Source organism: Saccopteryx leptura, chromosome 4 (genome assembly GCF_036850995.1).
Source record: "Saccopteryx leptura isolate mSacLep1 chromosome 4, mSacLep1_pri_phased_curated, whole genome shotgun sequence".
Classification (NCBI taxonomy): Eukaryota; Metazoa; Chordata; class Mammalia; order Chiroptera; family Emballonuridae; genus Saccopteryx; species Saccopteryx leptura.
Genome location: NC_089506.1, coordinates 136,679,075 through 136,706,580, shown reverse-complemented (window position 1 = coordinate 136,706,580; position 27,506 = coordinate 136,679,075). Strand labels below are relative to the sequence as shown.

The window sequence follows — 27,506 nt, the reverse complement described above, 5'->3', positions numbered from 1 at the left end:
GAACAGAAAAACTGAAAAATACTCAAATACTTGGAAACTAAATAGCATGTTATTAAATAACAAATGGGTTAACATTGAGATCAAAGAAGAAATTTAAAAATTCCTAGAAACAAATGATAATGAGCATACATAAACTCAAAATTTATGGGACACAGCAAAAGCAGTCCTGAGAAGGAAGTTTGTAGCACTACAGGCATACCTCTAGAAGCTAGAAAAAGCACAAATAAACAACTTAACCCTGGATCTAAAACAACTAGAAAAAGAACAGCAAGTAAAGCCCAGAGCTAGTAGAAGGAAGAAAATAATAAAGTCAGAGCAGAAATAAATGACATAGAGGCTAAAGAAACAATACAGAGGATCAATGAAACCAGGAGGTGGTTCTATGAAAAGGTAAACAAGATCGATGAACCTTTAACCAGACTCACCAAGAAAAAAAGAGAGAGGACTCAAATAAATAAAATTAGAAACGAGAGTGGAGAAATAACAATTGACACAACAGAAATACAAAATATTGTAAGAAAATACTATGAAGAACTGTACGCCAAAAAACTAGACAATCTAGATGAAATGGACAAATTCCTTGAATCATATAATCTTCCAAAAATCAATCTGGAAGAATCAGAAAACCTAAACAGACCAATTACAAAAAATGAGATTGAAACAGCTATCAAAAAACTCCCAAAAAAGAAAAGCCCTGGGCCTGATGGCTTCACAAGTGAATTCTACCAAATATTCAAAGAAGAACTAACTCCTATCCTTCCCAAGCTATTTGAAAAAATTCAAGAGGAAGGAAGACTTCCAAACTCCTTTTATGAGGCAAGCATAATTCTGATTCCAAAACCAGGCAAAGACAACACAAAAAAAGAAAATTATAGGCCAATATCCCTGATGAACTTAGATGCAAAAATCCTCAACAAAATATTAGCAAACCGGATCCAGCAATATATGAAAAAAATCATACACCATGATCAAGTGGGTTATTCTTGGGAGGCAAGGCTGGTACAATATTCGCAAATCAATCAATGTGATTCATCACATAAACAAAACGAAAGAGAAAAACCACATGATAATTTCAATAGATGCAGAAAAAGCATTTGATAAAATCCAGCACCCATTCATTATCAAAACTCTCAGCAAAGTGGGAATACAGGGAACATACCTCAACATGATAAAGGCCATCTATGACAAACCCACAGTCAACATCATACTCAATGGGCAAAAATTAAAAGCAATCCCCTTAAGATCAGAAACAAGGCAGGGGTGCCCCCTTTCACCACTCTTATTCAACATAGTTCTGGAAGTCCTAGCCACAGCAATCAGACAAGAAAAAGAAATAAAAGGCATCCAAATTGGAAAAGAAGAAGTAAAACTATCATTATTTGCAGATGATATGATATTATATATAGAAAACCCTAAAGTCTCAGTCAAAAAACTACTAGACCTGATAAATAAATTTGGCAAGTAGCAAAATATAAAATCAATATTAAGAAATCAGAGGCATTTTTATACACTAATAATGAACTGTCAGAAAGAGAAATCAAGGAATCAATCCCCTTTACCATTGCAACCAAAAAAATAAAGTACCTAGGAATAAATCTAACCAAGGAGATTAAAGATTTGTACTAGGAAAATTATAAAACATTGATAAAAGAAATCAAAGATACGAATAAATGGAGGCATATACCATGCTCATGGTTAGGAAGAATAAACATCATTAAAATGTCTATATTACCCAAAGAAATTTATAAATTCAATGCAATACCGATTAAAATACCAATGACTTACTTCAAAGATATAGAACACATGTTCCAAAAATTTATATGGAACCAAAAGAGAACACGAATAGCTCAGCAATCTTGAAAAGGAAGAATAAAGTGGGAGGTATCACACTTCCTGATATCAAGTTATACTACAAGGCCATTGTACTCAAAACAGCATGGTACTAGCATAAGAACAGGCACATAGATCAATGGAACAGAACAGAGAACCCAGAAATAAACCCACAACATTATGGACACCTGATATTTGACAAAGGAGGTAAGGAAATACAATGGAGTAAAGATAGCCTCTTCAACAAATGGTGTTGGGTAAATTGGACAGCTACCTGCAAAAAAATGAAACTAGACCACCAACTTACACCACTCACAAAAATAAATTCAAAATGGATAAAAGATTTAAATGTGAGCCGTGAAACCATAAGTATCTTAGAAGAAAACATAGGCAGTAAGCTCTCTGACATCTCTCGCAGCAATATATTTGCTGATTTGTCTCCACAGGCAAGTGAAATAAAAGACAGGATAAACAAATGGGACTTTATCAAACTAAAAAGCTTCTGCACAGCTAAAAACAATAAGAACAGAAAAAAAAGACAAACTACACAATGGGAGAATATATTTGACATTGCATCTGATAAGGGGTTAATAACTAAATTTTATAAAGAACTTATAAAACTTAATACCAAGAAGACAAACAATCCAATCAAAAAATGGGCAAAAGAAATGAATAGACACTTCTCCAAAGAGGACACACAGATGGCCAATAGGCATATGAAAAAATGTTCAACATCACTAATGATTAGAGAAATGCAAATTAAAACCACTATGAGAGATCACCTCACACCAGTCAGAATGGCGCTCATCAATAAAACAACACAGAGTAAGTGCTGGCGAGGATGTGGAGAAAAGGGAACCCTGCTGCACTGCTGGTGGGAATGCAGACTGGTGCAGCCACTGTGGAAAACAGTATGGAGATTCCTCAAGAAAATAAAAATCGAACTGCCTTTGACCCAGCTATACCACTGTTAGGAATATACCCCAAGAACACCATAGCACTGTTTGAAAAGAAAAAATGCACCCCCATGTTTATGGCAGCATTGTTCACAATAGCAAAGATCTGGAAACAGCCCAAGTGTCCATCAGAGGACGAGTGGATTAAAAAACTTTGGTATATATATACTATGGAATACTACTCAGCCATAAGAAATGATGACATAGGATCTTTTACAACAACATGGATGGGCCTTGATAACATTATACTGAACGAAAGAAGTAAATCAGAAAAAACTAAGAACCATATGATTCCATACATAGGTGGGACATAAAGATGAGACTCAGAGACATGGACAACAGTGCTGGGGTTACAGGGTGGGGTGAGGAGAGGGAGGGGGCTAGGGGAGGGGAGGGGCACAAAGATCATGGCTTTTCAGCATTTGCCATATTCCCCCTTTAAGGAATAGACAGACAGCAAATATTTGCTTATGGTGTTTCCACTATAAAGACTGCTGTCTTAGGGACAAATGCTGATGAACTATTTCAGCAGTTCCTCCTTCTTCAAAGACTTATATGTCAACATAGAGCTCCATGTTTCATAGGACATACTCAAGCTCACTCCATGCTCCCTGGAGCTTTAGCACAAGGGAATGCCTCCCCCTTTTTTTTTCTTTCTTTTCTTTTTCTCTCTCTTTTTTTTTTTTGGTTGATGTATTTTTTTCTTTTATTTATTTATTTTTTGTATTTTTCTGAAGATGGAAATGGGGAGGCAGTCAGACAGACTCCCGCATGCGTCTCACTGGGATCCACCTGGCATGCCTACCAGGGGGGAATGCTCTGCCCATCTGGGGTGTTGCTCTGTTGCAACCAGAGCCATTCTAGCGACTGAGGCAGAGGCCATGGGGCCATCCTTAGTGCCCGGGGTGGCTTTGCTCCGGCGGCGCCTTGGCTGCAGGAGGGGAAGAAAGAGACAGAGAGGAAAGAGAATGGGAGGGGTGGAGAAGTAGATGGGCGTTTCTACTGTGTGCTCTGACTGGGAATCGAACCCTGGAATCCTGCACACCAGGCCAATCTCTACCACTGAGCCAACCGGCCAGGGCCTAGGAATGCCCTTGTTGAGCAAGCTACCCAAAAGAAAATTATATGGAGCAACCATGACAGACTGAGCAAGTCAGTCTCATACTATTCATCACCAGAACGCTGCAGCCCGGTGTAAACAGTTTCAACTTTCTCAGGAAGCAGCATGGCAGATTGGGAAATCCTGTCCAAGGGGTCCTATACTGCCCCTTCATTTGGAGTTAACCTTCAAGGACCCCTACCAGGACAACTTTGGCATATGAATGTTACTCATATACCTTCATTTGGCAAACAGTCGTATGTCCACATTAGAGTGGATACATATTCCAGATCTATAGTAACCTCTGTCAGAACAGGAGAGGCTGCTAAGCATGTTATAGCTCATTGTCTGTATGCATTGTTCTATTATATGGAGCAAAAGCATTTACTGTATTTTGTCATGCTTACAATCTTTAAAGTTAAGGTATTATTAAAGTGTACTCAGCAAACATTTTAAGGTCAATTTAAAAAAAAAAATTTTAAGGGGGTAGTCATATCCTGGAATTCCTACGGGTCTACCATATCACTCTTTTTACTTAAAAAAAAAAATTACATTTCTTTTGAATGCTGATGAACAGAAGACACCAAATCTTTTTAGCCTGCAAACTACTACTTTCTTTATTAGATCCAGCTAATAACACTGTTTTGTCTTTTTCCAAATAGCTCCAGATATATGGAAAAGATTTATATAGGCGGATGGGGACCCTCAAACCCCTCAGCGAGATCTTCTGAGCATGGCTTTTAAGATACCTAGAGGCAGAAAAAGCCCAATAGAGATCAGGGGAACTACCAGCTTTTAGGATACACCCTTAAAGGCTCCAACACCCCAAAGGGGTCTCATAGGATGCCATCTGGGTCCTGCTTCAATAGTGGAAAGGAAGGTCATTGAGCTAAAGCCTGCCAGGCTTACATGCTTCTGCTGTGAGGAAACAGGGACACTGTAAGGTAGGCTTCCCCCTCACTCCTCTAAGGGAGGGTTTAGTCTCTTCCAGCCCTGCTCCAGCCACCTATGACCTAACCTTGCCCAGAAAGCTGGGGTTGGCCACTGAAGGCTGAAGGTGCTCAGGGCCGTCGGCCCCATCTACGACACTGTGGACGAGCCTAGGGTATTTCTTCCAAGAAGCAGGTAAACTGATCTCATTTGCACAAGGGCCACTTAACTATGTTTTGCCTGAATAGTCAGGTTTTTTATTCTTCCCTCAAAGATCTCTGTTGTGGGTGTTGATAGTCCTATTTTCTGCTGCTTTGCTTAATATATAGTGTTTCCTTTATCCCTCCTACCTCAATGCCCCACTCATATTTCAGGCTGGGACCTACTCCTAATTTAGAGCTCTCTTTCCCCCTTTTGCCAACTTCTATTATGAATCTACCTTTGCCACCCAGCTTAGTGTATCCCAAGGTTCTCTTTACCATGCCACAGTCGCAGAGCTCCAGGGAAAAGCAACCTGCTCTCATCTCTCCAGGCAGAGGAGAACAGAAGCTCCATATCCACGCATGCTGCAAATGGCTTTTCCAGTCTACCTGAATCATTACCAGCTAGAAGCAGCAGTCATTGGGACTTGGACATGAGCTGCAAAGTATAGAATTGTGACAACAATTCCAGTGCCATGCAGACTTTTCCTGGATGTGGACTTTTCCTGGACTCCTGCTCCCTGTGACAGCTCCTAACAGACTGAACTGTGGTTGGGTTCCATTTTTCAGAGATTTGGCATGGTGATGGGGCCAACTTGGACTTGGTGAACATGTTAAGGACACTACTCTGTTATGGATTCTTGCTGTATTGGCCAAGAGTTTGCTTAAAGGCTTTTAATCACTGTAAAAAAAAATACAAAACTGGATAAAGAAGATGGGGCATATATACACCATGGTATACTATATTCAGCTAGAAGAAATGATGACATCGGATCACTTACAGCAGAATGGTGGAATCTTGATAACATTATGCGGAGTGAAATAAGTGAATCAGAAAAAACAAGAACTGCAGAATTCCATACATCGGTGGGACATAAAAGCGAGACTAAGAGACATGGACAGTAGTGTGGTGGTTACGGGGTGGGGGGGTGGGGGGGTGGGGGGAGGGAATGAGGGAGAGGGGGAGGGGGAGGGGTACAAAGAAAACTGGATAGAGGGTGACGGAGAACGATCACTCTTTGGGTGATGGGTATGCAACAGAACTAAATGACAAGATAACCTGGAAATGTTTTCTTTGAATATATGTACCCTGATGTATTGATGTCACCCCATTAAAATAAAAATTTATTTATAAAAAATAAAAATAAAAATAAAAAATAAAGACAATAAGAACAGAATAAAAAGACAAACTATACAATGGGAGAAATAATTTGACAATACGTCTGATAAGGGGTTAATAACTAAAATTTATAAAGAACTTATAAAACTCAATACCAGGAAGACAAACAATCCAATCCAAAAATGGGCAAAAGAAATGAATAGACACTTCTCCAAAGAGGACACACAGATGGCCAATAGGCATATGAAAAAATGCTCAACATCACTAATCATTAGAGAAATGCAAATTAAAACCACAATGAGATATCACCTCACACCAGTCAGAATGGCGCTCATCAACAAAACAACACAGAATAAGTGCTGGCGAGGATGTGGAGAAAAGGGAACCCTCCTGCACTGCTGGTGGGAATGCAGACTGGTGCAGCCTCTGTGGAAAACAGTATGGAGATTCCTCAAAAAATTAAAAATCGAACTGCCTTTTGACCCAGCTATACTACTTTTAGGAATATACCCCAAAAACACCATAGCACTGTTTGAAAAGAAGAAATGCACCCCCATGTTTATGGCAGCATTGTTCACAATAGCAAAGATCTGGAAACAGCCCAAGTGTCCGTCAGTGGATGAGTATATTAAAAAGCTTTGGTACTTATATACTATGGAATACTACTCAGCCATAAGAAATTATGACATTGGATCATTTACAATAACATGGATGGACCTTGAAAACATTATTATACTGAGCGAAATAAGTAAATCAGAAAAAACTAAGAACTATATGATTTCATACATAGGTGGGACATAAAAATGAGACTCAGAGACATGGACAAGAGTGTGGGGGTTACGGGGTGGGGAGGAGAGGGAGGGGGTTGGGGAGGGGAGGGGCACAAAGAAAACCAGTTAGGTGAGGGAAGGCATTTGGACTTTTGGTGATGGGAATGCAGCATAATCAAATGTCAAAATAACCTAGAGATGTTTCCTCTGAACATATGTACCCTGATTTACCAATGTCACCCTATTAAAATTAATTTTTAAAAAAATACAAAAAAGAGAGAATGAACAGTAAATTTCAACCAAGAGAATTACTTGGTCTTATGAAAAAATCGGCAAATGAATGTTTTTACATGATTTAAGTTGAAATAAAATATTTCAAATATGCACATATTTGTAACATAAAAGTAATATATTTTCAAATTTAATAAAGATTCATCAGGATAAAAAATCAAACATTGTTTTAAAGGGATAAATGAATCTTTACAGATGTTTGCAAATTCTATTCCTCCATAGCATATAAACTTAAGGAGAAAGTAACTTAAATGTCCCTTAGCATTGTCCTTTACATCAAATTCCTTGATTATCCACAACTATTTTTTTCATATATTATTTTTTAACTTAACTTTTAATCAACTTCTTCAATTAACTGCTCAACTCTCAATCCTAATAGCACTGGAAAACAGGACTTCTATTTAAAGTCTATGCAATAATGAAGATATGCACAGATTATAGTGGCACAAGAAGGATTCCTCACAAAGGGACAGTGTAGGAGGGTGTATGTCATGCAAAAGTTTGGATTATTTCCATAGGAAATAGAAATCAGATCTTAGAGCTAAAAAGGTCAGACTAATAAGTCAGTGGGGGCTCTGTGGAGGTTGACCTCAGGGATACAAGCCTGAAAGCAGGGAGAAGAGTTAGAAGCTGTTGAAATGGTCTGGGTGAGAGACCATAGGATCTGAACCCAGGTAATGAAAGAATGCAGGAAAAACATGCATCTGAAATTATGGAGAGAATCCAACATCTCTTTAAGGAATTTGGAAGTTGTATAAAAGAAATAAATGACACTAGGTGGATGAATATCATCCAGTGAGAATAAATATAGCAGATTTTTAATATGGCTTCAGGTGGATCATGAAAGTTTACAATAAATTTTGTATGTATGTGGCTTATCTATATATTAGTGGAGAAAGAGTTCACAATTTTTAATAGATTGTTTAAAAGGTCTTAACCAAAAAGTTAGTTATCTTAATGTACAGTGAAAAGAGCAGTGAACTGAGAAAGAAACCTTCAGAATACCAACATTTCAACAACCTACAGAAGGGAAACCAACAAAAGAGCTTGAGAATAGAGTTAGGTATTAGGAGATCTTAGCAAGGGCAGTGCCACAAAACCCAGGGATGGTTTTAAGGAAGTAGAGAATAACTAAAAAATAACCAACAATGCTAAAACAGAAGAAAGGCCCATTAATATAGGGACTGAGAACATTCACAGAACCTGGCAGTGAAGCAGTCACTGAGCAGTTTCAGCAGCAGTAGGGAGAAGACAGGATGTGGTGGCTAAGGAGAAAACTAAAGAACCTAGTGAAAACTTTGTAGACTCCTTTTTCAAAAAGCTTGGTTGAAAGTACATATAAATTAGAGATAGAAGTGGTACATAGGCATAAGAGAGGATTTTGCTTTTCCTAATAAAGAAATATAGATAGATAGACATAGATAGATAAATAGATGATAGATTGATAGATAGATTGACAGATATAGATAAGATCGATAGATAGATAGATAGATAGATAGATAGATAGAGCTATAGAAATAGATAGATAGATATAGCTATAGATATAGATAGATATAGCTATAGATATAGATAGATAGACATAGCTATAGATATAGATAGATAGATAGAGCTATAGATATAGATAGATAGATATAGCTATAGATATAGATAGATATAGATATCTAAGGGTATGCTTAACCTGAGCAAAGAGATGGGTAGAAAAAGAAAAGTTAAAAATAGTAAAGAGCAAAAGTGACTGATGAAGCAATATCCTAAAGGGGCTGGAAGGAGATGCGGTTAACAGCACCAGAGATGGATTTGCACAATATGACGAAAGGAAAGGCATTGGAGGATAAATAGTGAATATAAAATTCAAAGGTTTTCCAAGGAGACAAACTGTTAAGAAAGACAAAGTATGATGGTTACAAGATTTTTGATGTAGGGGCAGGCAAGATGGGCTGCAGAGACTGAGAGAATAGTGACAAAAGAAGAGTGTCTGAGCCCTGGCCAGGTGAGTCACTGGATAAACTGTTGTCCTGGTGCACCAAGGTTGCAGATTCGATCCCCAGTCAGGTCACATGCAAAAATCAACCAATGAGTGCATAAATAAGTGGAACAACAAATTAGTGTTTCTCTCTTTCTCTTTTTCTGCCTCTCTCCCTTCCTTTCTCTCTAAAATTAATAAATAAATAAACTTTAAAAATGCAAAAGATCAATGAACCCAAGAGCTGGTTCTTTGGAACGATAAACAAGATTGATAAACCTTTTACACCAGATTTATCAGGAAAAATATAGAGAGAGGATCCAAATAAATAAAGTCAGAAATGAAAGAAGAGTAGTGGCAAATGACACCACAAAAACAAAGGATTATAAAAAGTACTACAAATGATTATATGCCAACAAGCTGGACAATCTGGAAGAAATTAATAAACAAATAAATTGCTAGAAACAATCTCCCAAACTAAATAAAAAAGAAATAGAAACTCTAAACAAACCAATTGCAACAAAATCAATTCAGTAATAAAAATAACTCCCAACAAACAAAAGTCCTAAACAGTACTTCACAAGTGAATTTTAGCAAACATTCAAAGAAAAATTAACACTTATCCTTCTCAAACTATTACAAAAAGTTTAAGAAAAGGGAAGGCTCCCAAGTTCATTTTACAAGGCAGCAATATCCTGATTCCAAAACCACATAAAGACACTACAGAGAAGAAAAACTGTATGTCAATATCCCTGATGAACATAGATGCAAAAATTCCCAACAAAATTTTAACAAACCAAATTAACTAATACATCAAAAAAGATCATATGTCATAATCACATAAAATTTATTCTTGGGATTCATGGTTGGTTCAATGTCTGCAAATCAATTAACATGATACACCACATAAACAAAATGAAGGAAAAAATTATATGATCTTACCAATAGATATAGAAAAAGCATTTGACAAAATCGATACCCATTTATGTTTAAAAAAAAATTCTCAGTGAAGTAGGAACAAAGGGAACAAAGCACAATGCAATAAAGGCCACATATAATAAACCCACAGCTAACATCATGCTCAACAAAGAAAAACTAAAAGTGTTTTCCCTTAAGATCAGGAACAAAACAGAAGTGTCCACTTTCAACATTATTATGCATGTAATGCCTATCAAGATACCAATGGCATTTTACACAGAACAAATAATCCAAAAATTTATATGTAACTACAAAGGACCCAAATAGCCAAAACAATCTTGAGAAGAAACAAAGTTGGAGATATTACATCACCTGATATCAAATTATACAAGACTATAGTAATCAAAGCAGCATGTTATTAGCAAAAAACAAACAAACAAATAAAACACATATATAGATCAATGGAATAGAAAAGAGAGCCCAGAAGTAAACCCCTGCCTATCTGGTCAATTGATATATAACAAAGGAGGCAAGAACATACATTAGGGTAAAGACAGTGTATTCAATAAATGGTGTTGTGAAAACTGGACAGTTACATACAAAAAAATAAATAAAACTAGACCACCTTCTTACACCACACACAAGAATAACCTCAAAATGGATTATTAGATGTTAGATCCAAAACCATGAAAGTCCTAGAAGAAAACATAGGTAATAAAATTTCTGACATTTCTCTTAGCAATATTTTTTCTGATATATCTCCTTGGGCAAGGGCAATGGAAGAAAAAATAAGCAAATGGGACTACATCAAATGAAAAAGTTTTTGTACAACATAGGAAGCCATCAAAAAAATAAAAAGACAATCTAGTGAATAAGAGAATATATTCATCAATGGTATATCTGATAAGGGGTTAATATCCAAAATTTATAAAGAACTCAAACTTCTCAATACCAAAAAAAAAAAAAAAAAAAATCCAACTAAAAAGTGGGCAGAGGCCTGAATAGTTACTTCTCCAGTAAAGACATACAGATGACCAATAGATGTATGAAAAGTTGCTCAACGACACTAATCATCAGAAAAATGCAAATTGAAATCACAATGAGACATCACCTCACACCTGTCAGAATAGCTGTCATCAATAAATCAACCAATAAGTGGTGATGAAAATGTGGAGAAAGAGAACTCTTGTGCACTGCTGGTGGGAATGCAGACTGGTGCAGCCACGGGGGAAAGCAGTATGGAGTTTCCTCGAAAAATTAAAAATGGAACTGCTTTATAACCTAGCAATCCCACTTCTGGCTATATATCCAAAGAAACTCAGCACAGTAATCTGAAAGAATATATGCACTCCTGTGTTCATTGCAGTGTTATTTATAAGAGTTGATCTATGAAAGCAACCCAGTGATTATCAATAGAGGAGTGGATAAAGAAGAAGTATATACAATGGAATATTACTTGGCCATAAAAAAGAATGAAATCTTACCATCTGTGACAACATGGATGGACCTAGAAGGTAAGACACTAAGTAAAATAAGTCAGACAGAGTAAGACAAATACCATATGATCTCACTGACATGTGGAATTTAAAAAACAAAATAAATAAAGAAAATAGATAACGTTAACAAACTTATGATTGCCAGAGGGAAGGGGAGTTGGAGAGATGAGTGAAAATGGTAAAGGAATTAAAAAGTACAAATTGGTAGTTAAAATATAGTCACAGGATGTAAAGTTCAGTCTAAGGAATATAGTAAATAATATTGTAATAACTATGTATGGTGATCACTTTGTAAATCATATAATTGTCTAACCACCATGCTGCACATCAGAAACTAATATAAAATAATAATGAATGTTAACTGTAATTGAAAAATAAATTTTAGAGAAAATATTTCACAATAATAAAAATAAATAAATAGTCTGTGGAATACCTAAGTGATGATATCTAGCAGGCATTTTGACATGGATCTGGAACTCAGAAAAAAAATAATAAATCTGGGTTGCAAATATTGTCAGTCAATAGTTCACAAATGGAAACAGATCACATTCAATCACTGAGAGGACACAGAACCAGAATCAGAAAAATAAAATGGTAGAGAGAAATAGTTTTTTCAACTATATGATAACCCTGACATATACTGAAAGATATTAAAAGAAACACTGAACTTAATCATAAAGAACGCTGATATACCTTAGAATATTAATGAATTTCAAACAAACTCTCAATAACAAAATTAAACTAAGTAAAAACACTCCACTCCCCTAGCCTTCCAGTTAGTTACCTGAGGTTTAGTGAACTCTTCAAAATGTTAGTTGAAACATAAAATTTAACTCAATAGCCATAGTTTATCTAATTAGTAGCACTGTGCCACTAGCAAGTTGAGTGAACATCAAAGCACTAATTAATATTTGGTTGAATACATTTTAAATTATCTAAGAACTGAACAATAATACAAACAATGGCTTGATTATAAAATTAGCAACTATACTACATTAAAATGATTATCTATCTAAATTCAAATCATTGTAATGTGCCATAATGAAATATTACTGAATAATTAGTCTCTTTGCTCAAGAATATCTTACCTCATAAGAAATAAAAAATATAATACAATCAATATTTTTATATGTATTTTTCAACTTGTAATACTCTGATCTTCTACCAAGTTCATAGACTAGTAGAGGTAGAATCTTAAAACTTCCTATTGTGAGATGGCTTTAAATTATGGTCAAACTGAAGATAAACACACTGCAGCTTATTAGGCAATAACAGCAAAAATAATCCTTAATTTGCAAATACAAAACCTTAGATGTGAACTGCCTATGCTTCCATACCTGAACTATCTTAAATTTAGATTAGAGGTGACAAAGGAACACAGATGAACAGTCAGTAAAAAGGCGAATTCTAATTCTCATCTCATTGTAAACAATGAACCTCTCACTTCTTACAGTAAGTAAAAGTTAGAAATTAGAGCTGTTTCATGTCATAAAGTATAAGTTGTTAGTACATCTTTCTTGTCTCAGTCTAGCTGAACAGCTGTTTGATTCTTTACCTTTTAAACTCACACAATCAAAACCTTTCTTTAACTGTTCAGCAGAGGCTAGACATTGGAAAGGTAGAATAATTTCTTCCCCACCAACTGAATGCAGTCTTCTAAACTACAGGTTATCCCTAAGACTAGACAGTGTGGAGAAGCTTATTCTGCTGCTATTAAATAGAGTTTTTCAGAAAAGCAACCCCAGTGAATCTAATGCCGTGTATCATCATTGTTCAAATAATCCCTTTAATTAAAAACAATTTTTTCACTACCATGCTCCACATTTTTATGTGATTTTTTAATGTGTGGAGAACTGATACTTTTTTTTTTTTAGTCGAGACATTTCTTTTGATGAATCTATAAATCAATGTGTATCAGAGTCATAATGAGACTAAAACACTTTAAGAAATATAACTAAACTTCCCCCAGAACTTCAGGTCATTTATAAAAATGTGTATTATCACAGGACATACTCTGTATACTTTCACACATTAAAGATCATTTTTAACTAATAAAAGTAAGCAACTTTCTCTGTACTTGTCCCTCCCTACAAAATTTTACACTATTATAACTTTAGATTTGGGCTTTCTCCTAACAAAGCACACAATTACTAGCTAGAAAGGTAAACTCACCCCATTATCTTTATGAGAATTTAACTTGGCAGGGCCCTCGGGCAATGGTGCTCAATTGGAGAGAGGAAAGGGGCACCTCAGGCACAGATTAAATGTGGGGTCCATGGCCTGGACCAAAAAGATTACCTGATTTTGAAGGCCCCAAATAATCCATTTATAATTAGCACCAAAAATACTTTTGAGGAGAAACAATGCTAGAAAACTGAGACCAAAAATGCATCATTTTGATGCAGCTAAAGGCCTGGATTTCAAGGCATGCAGCAGCCTCAATAAGGCACAGCAGGAGTGGCCCAGGTCATTCAAGTAGGGAAGCAGCAAGTGAGGGTGCCTGGTAGTCCTGACAGCAGCTGAACGGCAGGCTAGTGTTCCCTTTTACTTCCCCACTGAAACACAATCCCAAATCAAAGTTTAAACAAGATACCACATTGTACCTGAACTAGAATTAAGGGATTTTGATTGGTAGCTGAGGTTGTTATGAACTCTGCAGCCAGAACCCCAGTTAGGAAGAGGGTAAGAAGACATCTTACTGTCCCGCATTCTATATTTCCTTCAGAAAAAAGAATTTGAGTTCTACCCTCCGCTCCTGGTTTCAGTGCCCACTGATAATTCTCTTTCAAGGCACTTGTTCTCCCAATAATACAATGTTTGTGGCCAGAAATGGAAGGTGAAGCCAATTAGGGCACTGCATACTGTGATGTAAAGTCAGCAATAGGGGATTGTGAGAATAGGATGAGGCTCAGAATAGTTTCATCACTATTCCTTCCCCAAAAACAACCCAAAATATAAATTATTTCAAATCACAAAAAAATACTCCCTTCATTATAAACATTGGAGCAAAAGATTAAACAATAGGAATGGAAGGACCCTTCCTAAGTACAGAAAAGATCTATCCTTCATATATTTGATTGTACCCATCAACCTGCTCTCCAACCCAACACCAAGCACAAGATTCCTCCAGCATCCAAGTATAGTCAAAGAAATAAATGAAGACTGCGTACTCTGACCACGTCAACACCATCCTTATACAAGTCCCTCTTCTGTCAAGATAAGAAGACCAAAAACATCAATTACAATCCTGGGCCAATAAGAAGCTCTTGCACCATAACAAAGAGGAATACTGTGATAAAGAGGAAAAGGAAGAGATTGCTTCTTAAGTAGGCTTACACTGGGAAGCAGGAGAAAAACTGAGACATTATCTACTCTATATTCCCAAATGTAAAGGAAAAAGACAAATAAATCCTAGATTCCAAAAGCAAGAGACAGGGTAGGGGCACAACAGCTGAGATTAAAAAGAAAACTGGACAAGGAAAAACTGGAAGGGAATTCAAGCATGTAATAACAACAGAGACAAATTCATTAAAGGCAATAAATGGAAGTGTAGAAGCTGGGGGAAAATTCAAGTGGTATTTTAGCATTTACAAGTGAGACGATCTCCAAAAACACAGAAAAAAAAAAAAGACCAAAAAGAAAACTATGCATACTGATTGACAGGAAGGACAAAGAACACAGATCTAACTTACACCTGGCATTTCGGACCTGAAAACATAAGCAATATGAATTTGAAAAATTATTCCTAGCCTGACCAGGCAGTGGTGCACTGGATAGAGCATCAGATTGGGACACCAGGGACCCGGGTTTGAGACCCCAATGTTGCCAGTTTGAGCATGGACTCATCTGGTTTGAGCAAAGCTCACCAGCTTGGAACCAAGGTCGCTGGCTTGAGCAAGGGGTTACTCGGTCTTCTGAAGGCCCACATGAGAAAGCAATCATTGAACAACTAAGGCAGAAGTTGGGAATCTATGGCTCATGAGCCAGATGTGGCTCTTTTGATGGCTGCATCTGGCTCACAGAAAAATCTTTAATAAAAAAAAAATAACGTTAAAAATATAAAACATTCTCATGTATTATAATCTATTCATTTCATACCGCTCATGTTCATGGTTGCCGGTGGCTGGAGCCAATCACAACTGTCCTCCAGGACAACACCAAATTTTTATTGGATAATGCTTAACGTACAGGGTCGTTGTGAGGTCAGGAAGTAAACTTCCCTCCTTTTAGTCAAGTAGTTAGCTAATTGCAGAAACCCTTTTGACGAAGAAGATGACTAAAAGAAAAAAAGATGAGGAGTATCATACTTTTCAGCAGGAATGGACAGAGGAATTAGCCTTTGTGGAGAGAGTAGACTCTGCAGTGTGTCTAATATGCAATAATAAAATTGCATCAATGAAATGGTCAAATATAAAACGGCACTTCGACACATGCCATTCTACATTTACATCGAAATATCCAGCAGCGGACAGCAGGAAGAAAGCATGTCAAGAGCTACTGTGCAGAGTGCAAGCTAGTCAGCAGCTACTCCGTGTTTGGACCCAACAAGGTGACTGGAATTCAGCTAGCTTTGCGGGGGCTTTAGTAATGGAAAAAAACGGAAAGCCATTCACAGATGGGGAGTATGCCAAAACATTCATGCTTGATGTTGCCAATGAACTTTTTTACGACTTTTCAGATAAAGACAAGATAATCAAACAAATAAAAGGCTTGCCTCTGTCGGCAAGAACTGTTCACGATGGTACCATCATGATGGCAAATCAAATTGAGGCAACACAAGTGAAGGACATAAATGCAGCACCATTCTTTTCTCTCGCTTTGGATGAGTCAACAGACGTAAGCCATTTATCCCAGTTCAGCATGATTGCAAGGTATGCTGTCAGTGACACACTACATGAGGAAAGTCTTGCTGTTTTGCCTATGAAAGAGACAACAAGAGGGGAGGATTTATTCAAGTCCTTCACTGAGTTCGCTACAGAAAAAAATCTACCAATGGATAAACTTATTTCGGTGTGTACTGATGGTGCTCCGTGCACGGTGGGGAAAAACAGAGGATTCATAGCACTTTTTGTGAACATGAAAAGAGACCCATCCTAAGTTTTCACTGCATCCTACAACAGGAGGCGCTTGGTGCTCAGATGTGTGGCAAGCAGCTTGGTGAGATGATGTCGCTGGTCATTCAGGTAGTCAACTTTGTTGCCTGAGCTTTAAATGATCACCAGTTTAAAACACTGCTGGATGAAGTTGGGAGTAATTATCCTGGTCTGCTTCTGCACAGCTATGTGCGTTGGTTGTCAAGAGGGAAGGTGCTCAGCTGTTCCGTGGCTTGTCTGAGAGAAATCTGGACTTTTCTTGAAATGAAAAACGTCGAGCATCCTGAGTTAGCTAACACTGAGTGGCTCCTGAAGTTCTACTATCTCGTGGACATGACTAAACATCTAAACCAGCTCAATGTGAAAATGCAAGGCGTTGGAAATACAGTCTTATCCCTTCAACAAGCAGTGTTTGCATTTGAAAACAAGCTGGAACTCTTCATCACCAACACTGAAACAGGTCATTTACTACACTTTGAAAAACTGGGAGAGTTTAAAGATGCATGCACAGCAAGTGACCCTGCTCAACATCTTGATCTCCAGCAGCTAGCGGGCTTCTGGATTAGAATCTAATCTCCTGCAGTCATTCAAAGCACGCTTTGGAGAATTTCGTGAGTGCACTTGTCTTTTTCTTTTTAAGTTCATCACCCATCCACACGAGTGTGCAGTGGACAGAGCCGACCTGAGTTACATCCCCGGTGTCTCCGTCAGAGATTTTGAGCTACAAGCTGCTGACCTGAAGGTCTCAGACATGTGGGTGAATAAATTCAAGTCACTGAATGAAGATTTGGAAAGACTTGCATGACAGCAAGTAGAGTTGGCGAGCAAACACAAGTGGGGAGAAATGAAAAAACTTCAACCCGTGGACCAGCTGATTGTCAAAACTTGGAACACACTTCCCATCACATACCACACACTGCAGCATGTGAGTATTGCTGTACTGACAATGTTTGGCTCTACGTATGCATGTGAACAGTCTTTCTCACATCTAAAGAACGTTAAGACCAACCTACGATCACGTTTAACAGATGGATGTCTCAACACCTGCATGAAGCTTAACCTCACCACATATCAACCAGACTACAAAGCTATCAGCAAAACCATGCAGCACCAGAAGTCACATTAGTGGCAAGAAGTACTTTATTCATCGTTGGTTAACGACAGGATAACAACGTTATTAAAAAGAATTCAGAGACTTATTGTACTTTAAAAGTGTTGGTCTTACATAAAATGCACACATTTACTTGTATTTATTGTTAAACATATTGTATGGCTCTCACAGAATTACATTTTAAAATATGTGGTGTTCATGGCTCTCTCAGCCAAAAAGGTTCCCAACCCCTGAACTAAGGTGTCACAACAAAAAACTGATGATTGATGCCTCTCATCTCTCTCCGTTCCTATCTGTCTATCCCTATCTATCCCTCTCTCTGACTCTCTCTCTGTCTCTATATAAAAAAAAAAAAATTATTCCTAAACTGGAAAAAAAAGAATTAAAAAGATTTACTCCCAACAAAAGGAATAAAAAAAAAAAAAAAAAAAAAGATGTACTCCTATTAACAGAAAGTTTATACTATGTTTTCGAGAAAACCATTGGAAAGAGACCTAAGCGTGAGGTAGACCAGTGGAATATCTTAAAAAACATTAAAAGTCAAAACCAAAGATAAAGACAGAAAAATCAGGGACACCTCGTCCATCTGCTCCACAGCAAGGCACACCAATAGGCAATCAATGTCTCATCATCTGAGGACTTCTGACATACAATTTTGTATTTTAGCACCTGTATTTCACAGAGTGAGGCACACAGTAAACATCAAATAAAGGTTGTACTGAATCAAAGAGAAACTCAAAAATTTAAAGGAATTTATTCTACATATCTCTACCCGTTTACAGTACCATTATCCAAATCAACTTTCAAGCCTACAGATAAGTGCACCTCTTTCCATTTAAACAACAGATTTATGACATGCAATCTTTCTGATACCAGTGTCATGACTTGTATAAGAAGATCATTTCTTTATATCAAACAAAACTTCTCTGAAAGCACATAAGAAGTCTCACCATAGGGGTCTATATGAGCTGATCCACCAGCTCAAACTCTCTCGCTGTCTTTGAATAGTAGGACATACCATAACTCTAGTCAGAACCAGAAACTAACAGCATGTTCAACAAATAAAAAGGTAAAGAAAATGATCAACACTATATTAGAAGCTACAGACTTGCTCTTAGTCTAAAGAAACATAATAAAACTATGTGGTTTTTTTAAATATACTACCAACTATCATATTTTGGGGGGAAAAATAAGTGGTTGGACATTTTTACAATATAATCAACATTTCCTTTATAAGTATTTTTAAATTTTTTATTTAGTGATTTTAGAGAGAAGAAGGGAATGAAACATCAGTTTGTTGTTCCACTTATTTATGCATCTTTTGGTTGATTCTTCTATGTGCTCTGACCAGGGATCGAATTTACAACCTTGCTATATGGGGAAAATGCTTTAATCAACTGAACTCCCTGGCCAGGACCCAATGTTCCCTTTAAATTTCTTCTTGCAAATTCTTCATTGAAGACCAGATTAATGTGCCTTTTTATTTCCTCAAACTTTTCATTCATTCACTCAGCATCCATAATATCCTAGCACTTGTGTGTTCCTATTATAGGAAGGAGTAGCAAAATTTTCCTGGTGAAATCAAAGACTCCAAAAAAAAGGGAGTCTGGGAGACTTGTGTTCCGTTCTTGAAGAACTGATCTTGAAATTTGAATAAGGGCCTACAAAGTGGAGACAAAGCAAGGCATACCCAAAAGATGGAAGAGGTCCTACAAGACAAGGCCTGGAAATAGTGTGCTAAGTTAAAAAAAAAAAAAAAATGTGGCAGTAGATGGGTAATGTATGAGCAGATAATATTTCTGGCATCAGGAGCTGTTTCAAAGAGGGTATTTGGAAATGAGTGGGGTCATACTGGGTTATCACAAAGAGAAGGGGTTGTAGTTTGTTACTGCCAGTTAGCGCTCAGGAATGAGGTACAATAAGCATCTTACAATGTATTGTATGAGACAGGTCCATAAAAATGCCAATTAGGCCTCTTTGAAAAAATTAGGAAGTAGTTTGACACTTAACAAAGTCCAGAGAATTTAACCCTAGGGTTTCTTAGCCTCTCTTTGAAATCTGCTTTCACAATCTGCATTTCACTTACTAAATATTTACTACCAAGGAAGTTGTGTTTTTCTTGAGCAAGTGGTATGCTGTGTTCTTCCCTCAGAGCCAGTGGTCAGCAAGCTGCGGCTTACGAGCCACATGCGGCTCTTTGGCCCCTTGAGTGTGGCTCTTCCACAAAATACCACGTGAGGGCGCTACCTCGATAAGGAATGTACCTACCTATATAGTTTAAGTTTAAAAAATTTGGCTCTCAAAAGAAATTTCAATCGTTGTACTGTTGATATTTGGCTCTGTTGACTAATGAGTTTGCCGACCACTGCGGGACCATCATGAAGCTCAGGACTTAACTGTGTGGTCCATCTTTAACAACTGTACAACTTTTTTCATTTCAGTGTAACACACCACAGTCTTTCTATTTGTTGGGCAGATAAAATGTATTATGCTCACTTTGTTGAAGTGGTACTGCCCACGTGAGGGCAGGTGATATTAATGTGTGTTGAGAATCCTTGTAGCCTGGGGCTTGGTTTTGGGATTAAGCCTTTCCCACCCTTTTTGATGTGGGGCGGTACAATCCAATCATGCCTCAGAGAAGTGACTTTGTATTAGAGACTTCCCTATTTTGTATATTGGATTAAAGGTTTGGATTTCTACACTATAAAATAGGGGCAGAACGGGAGCTTGCGCTCTTGGTTCCTGGGATGATTAGCATGAGAGAGCAGAGGGAGCAGAGCAGAGAGCAGAAAGAGGCCATGTGGCCAGGAGAAGCAGCCAAGATGGCGGAGTGCTGAGTGAGATGCCAGTTTGTGCAGAGTTTGTATCTGGGATAAGGAAGGAGATGGGGAACAGAGGTGAATAAGGCTGGTGAGCTAGAAACCTTTGATTCTAGGAAACTCGGATAAGTCAGTAGCTTTGTGAGCACTGAATGTGAGTGGGTTTTGGAGCCCAGTGTGTATTTTTACTTGCCTGCCGGGTGCAAGCTAGAATTAAAGAAAATGGCCCACCAGTTTTTGGCTCCATTGTTTCTTTACCGACTGTCCGAATCCAATGCGAACCTGCAAGGGCTGGACTGCTCTGATGGTAGCCCTGGCCACTGGTTTTACACTATTCAAGCTTCATATTTTCATGACCTGATTTATCTTTATTTTTTTATGTTATTATATTATATACAGATTATAAGCTACCTCAAATACTTTTAAAACCAAACAGGATATAAATCTTAAAATATAAGCAACAGAAAGAAAAAAAAACTAAATATTAAGATAGAAAAAATATACTGAGTCCCCAGAGTCATCCTGGGAGAACTTTAAGAGACTTGTTTTTGTTTTTAATTGAATGAGAAGAGGGGAGGCAGAGACGGACTCCCACATGCACCCTGACAGAGATCCACCCAGCAAGTCCACTAGGGGAGGATGCTCTGTCCTTCTGGGGTGTTGCTCCATTGCTCAGCAACAGAGGTCTTTTAGCGCCTGAGATGGAGGCCATGGAGCCATCCTCAGTGCCTGGGGCCAACTTGCTGTAGCCTTGGCTACAGGAGGGAAAGATAGACAGACAGATAGATAGGGGGAAGCGAGAAGGTGAGGGGAAGAGAAGCAGATGGGTGCTTCTCCTGTGTGCCCTGACCAGAAATCAAAGCCGGGACATACACACCCCAGGCCCATGCTGTGTGTGCCAATCAGCCAGGGCTGAGACTTTTTAAAAAGAATATAAGATATGGTCTTTGTCCTCAACAATTTGTAATCAAATTTGTAAAAAAAAAAAAAAAGATTCAAACTGAAAAGAACATTAGAGAATAAAGACAGTAAAAACTAGTGATAAATTTTATAACCACTGTTTAAAGAATATGAATTAAAATAATAATAATTATAGCATGGATTCAGCTCAACACAGCTGTTAAATGTGGCAATTTGACTTAAGGTAGTCTGGAACCAGAGCCTGTGCCCTACACGAGTTACACTTCAGATAACCCTTGAATTATAAGAAGACACTGAAAGGCAGGGATATAATACATAAAAGGATGAGGGGTATGGGCAGTGAATGTAGAAACAGGTTGAAATGAAACAGGTAGACAGGTCTAACTGGAAAGTAGATATTAAGGAATACCAGAAAATGGGGAGGCAGTTTATAAATAGCCTTAAAACTCTAAAGAGATTTCATTTAAGCAGTGGGCAATAGGAAACCATTGTAGGTTCTTGAGCTCAGAAGAGATCATTTTCTCTGAAAACTATTACATGACAATGTTAAATTTATATTAATAAATTCTCTTCCTGGGTCCTGTAAACCTAGGAGATTAAGCACTTCAAGGCCTGGGATGCCAGGTACATTATTGGAGACTGATTCTGCATAGTTTTAGCAAATTTTCCTTATCTGGATGCTTTTAGGTAGGGTTTCTTCTCCATTCCCATTCCCCTATGTGAAGCCAGTAGCCACGGCCACCATCACAGTCGCCTGACCCATGCAGGTTCGCAATGGATTCGGACAGACAGTAATGAAACAACGGAGCCACGAACTGGTGGGCCATTACCTTTAATCCTTCCTTGCACCCGGCGGGCAAGTAAAAACACTCATTGGGCTCCAAAACCCACTCACTCAGTGCTCACAAAGCCATTGACTTATCCGTGTTTCCTAGAATCAAAGGTGTCTACCTCACCAGCCTTATTCACCTGTTCCTCACCTCCTTCTCTCTGCACAAACTCTTCACTAACTGGCTTCTCACTCAGCAGTCCACCATCTTTGCTGCCTTTCTCCTCTCTTCCACGTGGCCTTTCTCTGCTCTCTGCTCTAATGATAATCTCAGAAACCAAAAGAGAGAGCAAGCTCCTGGTCTGCCCAATTTTATAGTGTAGAAATCCAAACCTTTAATCCAATATACAAACAAGGAAGTCTCTGATACAAAGTCACTTATCTGAGGCATGATGGGATTCCTCATGAGAGTGCACCACCCCACATCATGCAATCAGTCAAGGGTGTGGGGGAAAGCTTAGTCTTAAAACTAAGCCTTAGGCTATAACCACCCTGCCTGCTCACAGCCCACCCCCAACACACATTAATATAATCACACCCATCCCAAGCAATCACCTGGGCACAGGCTTCCAAGTGAGCGACGCCATCTTTTACAAAGTGAGCATAATATATTTTATCTGCCAACGCCCTACTTTCCAATTGCTTTATACTCAGCCTGCTTGGCACCTGAAGACATCTGTTTTCAAAGGATGATCACCAAATAATCTCTATAGTACTTTATTGTTCTGGTTCCATGACTATTCAGACACTATTACTTCGAGTCCCAAAATGTATCTCCAGACTTCAAAGATAATGATTTTCAAATCAAGCCTAGTCTTTAACCTACTTATATAAACTTTACTCTACTTGCTTTTCCTAAGGGGTTGCTTATCTTTCTCAGAAATGTATAAGCATTAGACTGCTATCAATTTATAATTTGTCACAAGACATTAGACCCAACTTGCCTCCATTTGTAACAAATTCTCAGTAAACCTTATCCCAAATAAAGGGCAAAGGCAAGTGGGGAGGAGAGGAAGGAGGGAGGGGAAATAATCTTGTAACATTCTATACCCAAACAATTCCAGTTCAGAACTAGTGGGAACTGTTTCCTCAATTAAAATAACAATAATAATTCTTAAATCTTGTAATTGCAAGACTTTAATTTGAATTTCTCGATACTTAACATTTTGGGGGGAGGAGGGGGTCAGGTTTTCATTTTGTAAATGTTTCCTCTTGTGCATATTGACCCTCGAGGAGCAAGAAGGGTTCTATGATGTAGTTGAGTACTAGACAGAGCCTGCATTTTCAAATGCTGAAAAGGTACAAACTTAAGCTTTTGCCACTAAGGAGAGGAAGCCATCGTCAAATTGTAATTTCTTAAAAGTTTTTCTCTATTGATTTTTAGAGAAGGGGAAAGGGGAGAAAAGATGGAACCCACAACCCTGGAGCATTGGGATGACATTCCAAACAACGAAACTATCCAGCCAAAGCTCAAATTGTAACTTTTTAAAACTTAGAAACATGATTCATAAAACCAAGGGAGCCTGTAGCAAATATACTGCTCACAAACATTAGGGGATATTGTTGGGCAGATAAAATATATTAAGCTCACTTTGTTAAATAAAGATGGCGCTGCCCACCTGGAAGCCCATCGCCCAGGTGATATTAATGTGTATTGGGGGCGGGCTGTGGGCAGACAGGATCCTTGTAGCCTGGGGATTGGTTTTAGGACTAAGCCTTTCCCACCCTTTTGATGTGGGGTGGTGCAATCCCATCATGCCTCAGATAAGTGACTTTGTACTAGAGACTTCCCTATTTTGTATATTGGATTAAAGGTTTTGATTTCTGCACTATAAAGTGGGGCAGACCTGGAGCTTGCTCTCTCCGTTCCTGAGATTAGCATTAGAGGAGAGAGCAGAGAAGAGAGCAGAGTAAGGCCACGTGGAGGAGAGGAGAGGCAGCCAAGATGGTGGAGTGATGAAGGAAAAGCCAGTTGTGCAGGGAGAAGGAAGAAAATTGGGGAACAGAGGTGGATAAGTCTGGTGAGCTAGAAACCTTTGATTCTAGGGAACTCGGATAAGTCAGTGGCTTTGTGAGCACTGAATGAGTGGGTTTTGGAGCCCAGTGTGTGTTTTTACTTGCCTGCCCGGTACAAGCTAAGATTAAAGCTAATGGCCCACCAGTTCTTGGCTCTGTTGTTTCCTTACCATCTGTCCGAATCCAATGCAAACCTGCATGGGCCAGGTGGCTGTGATGGTGGCCGTGGATACTGGCTTTACAGATAGATATTCAATGATAAAACATCCCCTAATGTTTGTGAGCAGTTTATTTACTGAACCTACAGTGAAGGAACAAGCTGAATGGTAAAAATTATAAAAACCTTGGAAATAGGGCAATAAAATTACAACCTCAGGAGTATTTTTCTCTCCTAAAAATAACTTGCACCCCAGTTAGCCTAAATAAATAAGTGTAACACCACAGTCTAGGCTCTAATCAATATTATATCAAACAAAAGTACAGTCTCCTGGATAACTAATTCAGGTGGGCCAATTAGACAAGGATCCATTTTAACTTTGAAAAAGACATGTAACTATCCCTTTCTTTTTTCTAAAATGTTTTTAATGTTTACAATAAATGTTTCTAAAAATCAGTTAACTCTTCCTGTATACCCCAATCGTCATTTCAGATATTTTAAGTAGATAGGTTACTTGAGAGAAGAAACAGAAATGTTGGCTTTATCTAAAACCCCTTCAATTTAAGTGGGATTTGGCCACTGAAATCGCCAGTAATGGAATATCCTTTGTTTCAGAGTTCCACGGATAGACCCGCCCTGGCTTGCAGGCTGCGTGCAGGGCAGTAACAGCCACGTCGCAGCTGGGGCCTCAGCAGCAGGCCAGCTCGGCCCGGGCAGCCGGCCCGGCCCCGCCGCCCGGCTGCGGCTCCCCAGCGCCTGCGGAGACTGGCCGGCGCTGCACCGCGGGAGCCCCGGCCCCGGCCTGTGCTCAGGGCTGCGCTCCGGCCGCCGCTACCCCCGCCCCCTCTCCCGTCCCGGCACTGGGGTGAGGACCGCGCGGGACGCAGAGCCGGGAAAGGCGGCAGCAAAGGCTGTGGTACTCACCCCGCTCCGCTCGGCCCGCCCTGACCCCGCTGCCCGGCCCACGGGGGCGGAGCGACGGGGCTGGGGCGGCGGCGGGGCGAGGCCCCATGGCGGCGGGGCGAGCTAGCGCCCGGCCAGCAGCCTCACGGCGCAGAGGGCCGGGCCGGAAGCCGCAGGGTGGCGGCGGCGGAGCAGAGCCACGGCCGAGGGAGCCTCACTACGGACAACGCCGCCGCCCCTCCCCCGGCCGCCGCTGACGGAGCGGAGCATGCGCGCTGAGCCCTCCGCGCCACGGGGCTGCCTCGCGCGGGCGGCGGACGCGGTGGGCCCCCCGCACTGGGCGGGAGGCTGCGAGTGTCTACCCCGCCCCGGCAGCCCGCGGCAGCCACAGCCCAGTCCTGCCCGCATCCCGCCTGCCGGCCGGGAACGGAGGGCGGCCCGCTAACAGAGACGGGAAAGCCAGCCCAAACCAGGGGGAGGGGTCCCAGCGCCTTCAACACTCTTCCAAAAGTAGCCGGAATACTGGAAAAATAAAAGGGCGACCAGTAGAGCAACGGTAGAGCTAGGACAGGGCTGAACTCTTCAGCGCCACCAGCATGTAAGGCTGAAGAACCGTGCCAGCTGATAATACACGCGCACCGCACGAGTCACACCGTGGGGAAGGTCCCGGCAGGCCCACTCACCCCTGCACGCACTTTACAACGAAAGGAACAAACTGAAGCACCGAGGTGTAAGTTAGGAAAACGAGAATTGGCAATAATACAATCTGCGGCACAAATCTCAAAAGTAAAAAATAAAAATCTAGCAGCACAGTTTAATTGGGGGTAAACAGTGGGATAAAGAAAAAACTAGCGAATGGTGTAGGAGAATTAAAGGTGATCGAGCTGAAATACGGAAAATGCAGTAACAGACATCTGAGAGAACTAGCATCTGGTCCTTTAACAAGCAAATTAAACTTGTGTGAAGAGTAAAGAGTCAACACAGTCAAGGAAATGAAAGAGAAACCTGCCTTCAAATTTACGGGGCATGGTGTTACTACAGTTATGTAAAACTCACCACTAGAGAAAAGTAGGTAATACGTATATGGAACTCTAATACACTATTTTTGCAATTTCCTGTGAGTCTATATTTAACATAAATAAGTAAATAAGCAAAGGCCTTAAAACGAGGCAGAAAACCAATCAGTGGTGACCAGGGGAAAGGGCTGACCAAAAAGAAGCTTGAGGGAATTCCGTGGGGAAGACTGGGTAATGGAACTGGTTCTATAACTTAATTATGTTAATGTTACACCACTAATTTATTTACCAAAATTTATAAAAACAATATATTTTACTTCATGTAAAATAGTTTTAAACTCAATTTTAAAAAAGATAATGCTAGTAACTGTTAGAGGTGGAATTAAGCAAGACTCAAGGTGACAAAATACCTGGGCAAGGCAACTTGAATAACTGCTGCAGAAGGGCGTGCTGCCACTAGTGAAAGCCCGCCAGCCAGCAACTGGGCAGAGGGCAAGTTCTGTTTTTATACCAAAGGCAGGCCCTAGGCTACTGGGTCTTGCTCCATTGGCTGGAGTGTTAACCATACAATCTTATTCTCTCTCAAATGGCTAGTTTAAATAGCCATGCCAAGGGGGGGAGGGAGAAATAGGAATAGGGAGAAATGGGGATATCGTTTATTAGATAAGGGGGTTAGGGGATGGTAAACAAATTAGTTGTTTCTTCTTCCACCCCTATCAGAGAAATCCAGATGAGGGGGGTTGAGCACTGGTTGAAGAAAAGAAAATGAGGTAAACATTTCCTTCATAAAGATGAATTTCTTAACATGTTGTAGCAACTATGGATATAAATTAGACATGTTGTTTCTCATAAAAAGAAACAACAGCCTGACCAGGTGGTGGCGCAGTGGATAGAGCATTGGACTGGGATGCGGAGGACACAGGTTCAAGACCCTGAGGTCACCAGCTTGGGCGTGGGCTCATCTGATTTGAGCAAGGCTCACCAGCTTGGACCAAGGTCACTTGCTTGAGCAAGGGGTTACTCGGTCTGCTGAAGGCCCACGGTCAAGGCACATATGAGAAAGTAATC

General features: G+C 39.4%; 1 protein-coding gene across 2 annotated transcripts in view; it reads right to left on the bottom strand.

Annotated features, from left to right (window-relative positions):
* The window catches only part of ATG10 (autophagy related 10), a 382,992-nt gene extending 357,390 nt beyond the window's left edge, over nucleotides 1–25,602 (bottom strand). The window contains exons 1-2 of one of the 2 annotated variants that reach the window (XM_066381782.1): nucleotides 25,444–25,602; nucleotides 11,562–11,584 (exon numbers count right to left, since the gene is read on the bottom strand). In XM_066381782.1, the coding sequence (XP_066237879.1) occupies nucleotides 11,562–11,584; nucleotides 25,444–25,531 (111 nt within the window). In that variant the 5' untranslated portion in view covers nucleotides 25,532–25,602. The remainder of the gene's footprint in view (nucleotides 1–11,561; nucleotides 11,585–25,443) is intronic. The other variant, XM_066381783.1, reaches the window with a different exon arrangement.
* Nucleotides 25,603–27,506: the final 1,904 nt, after the last annotated feature.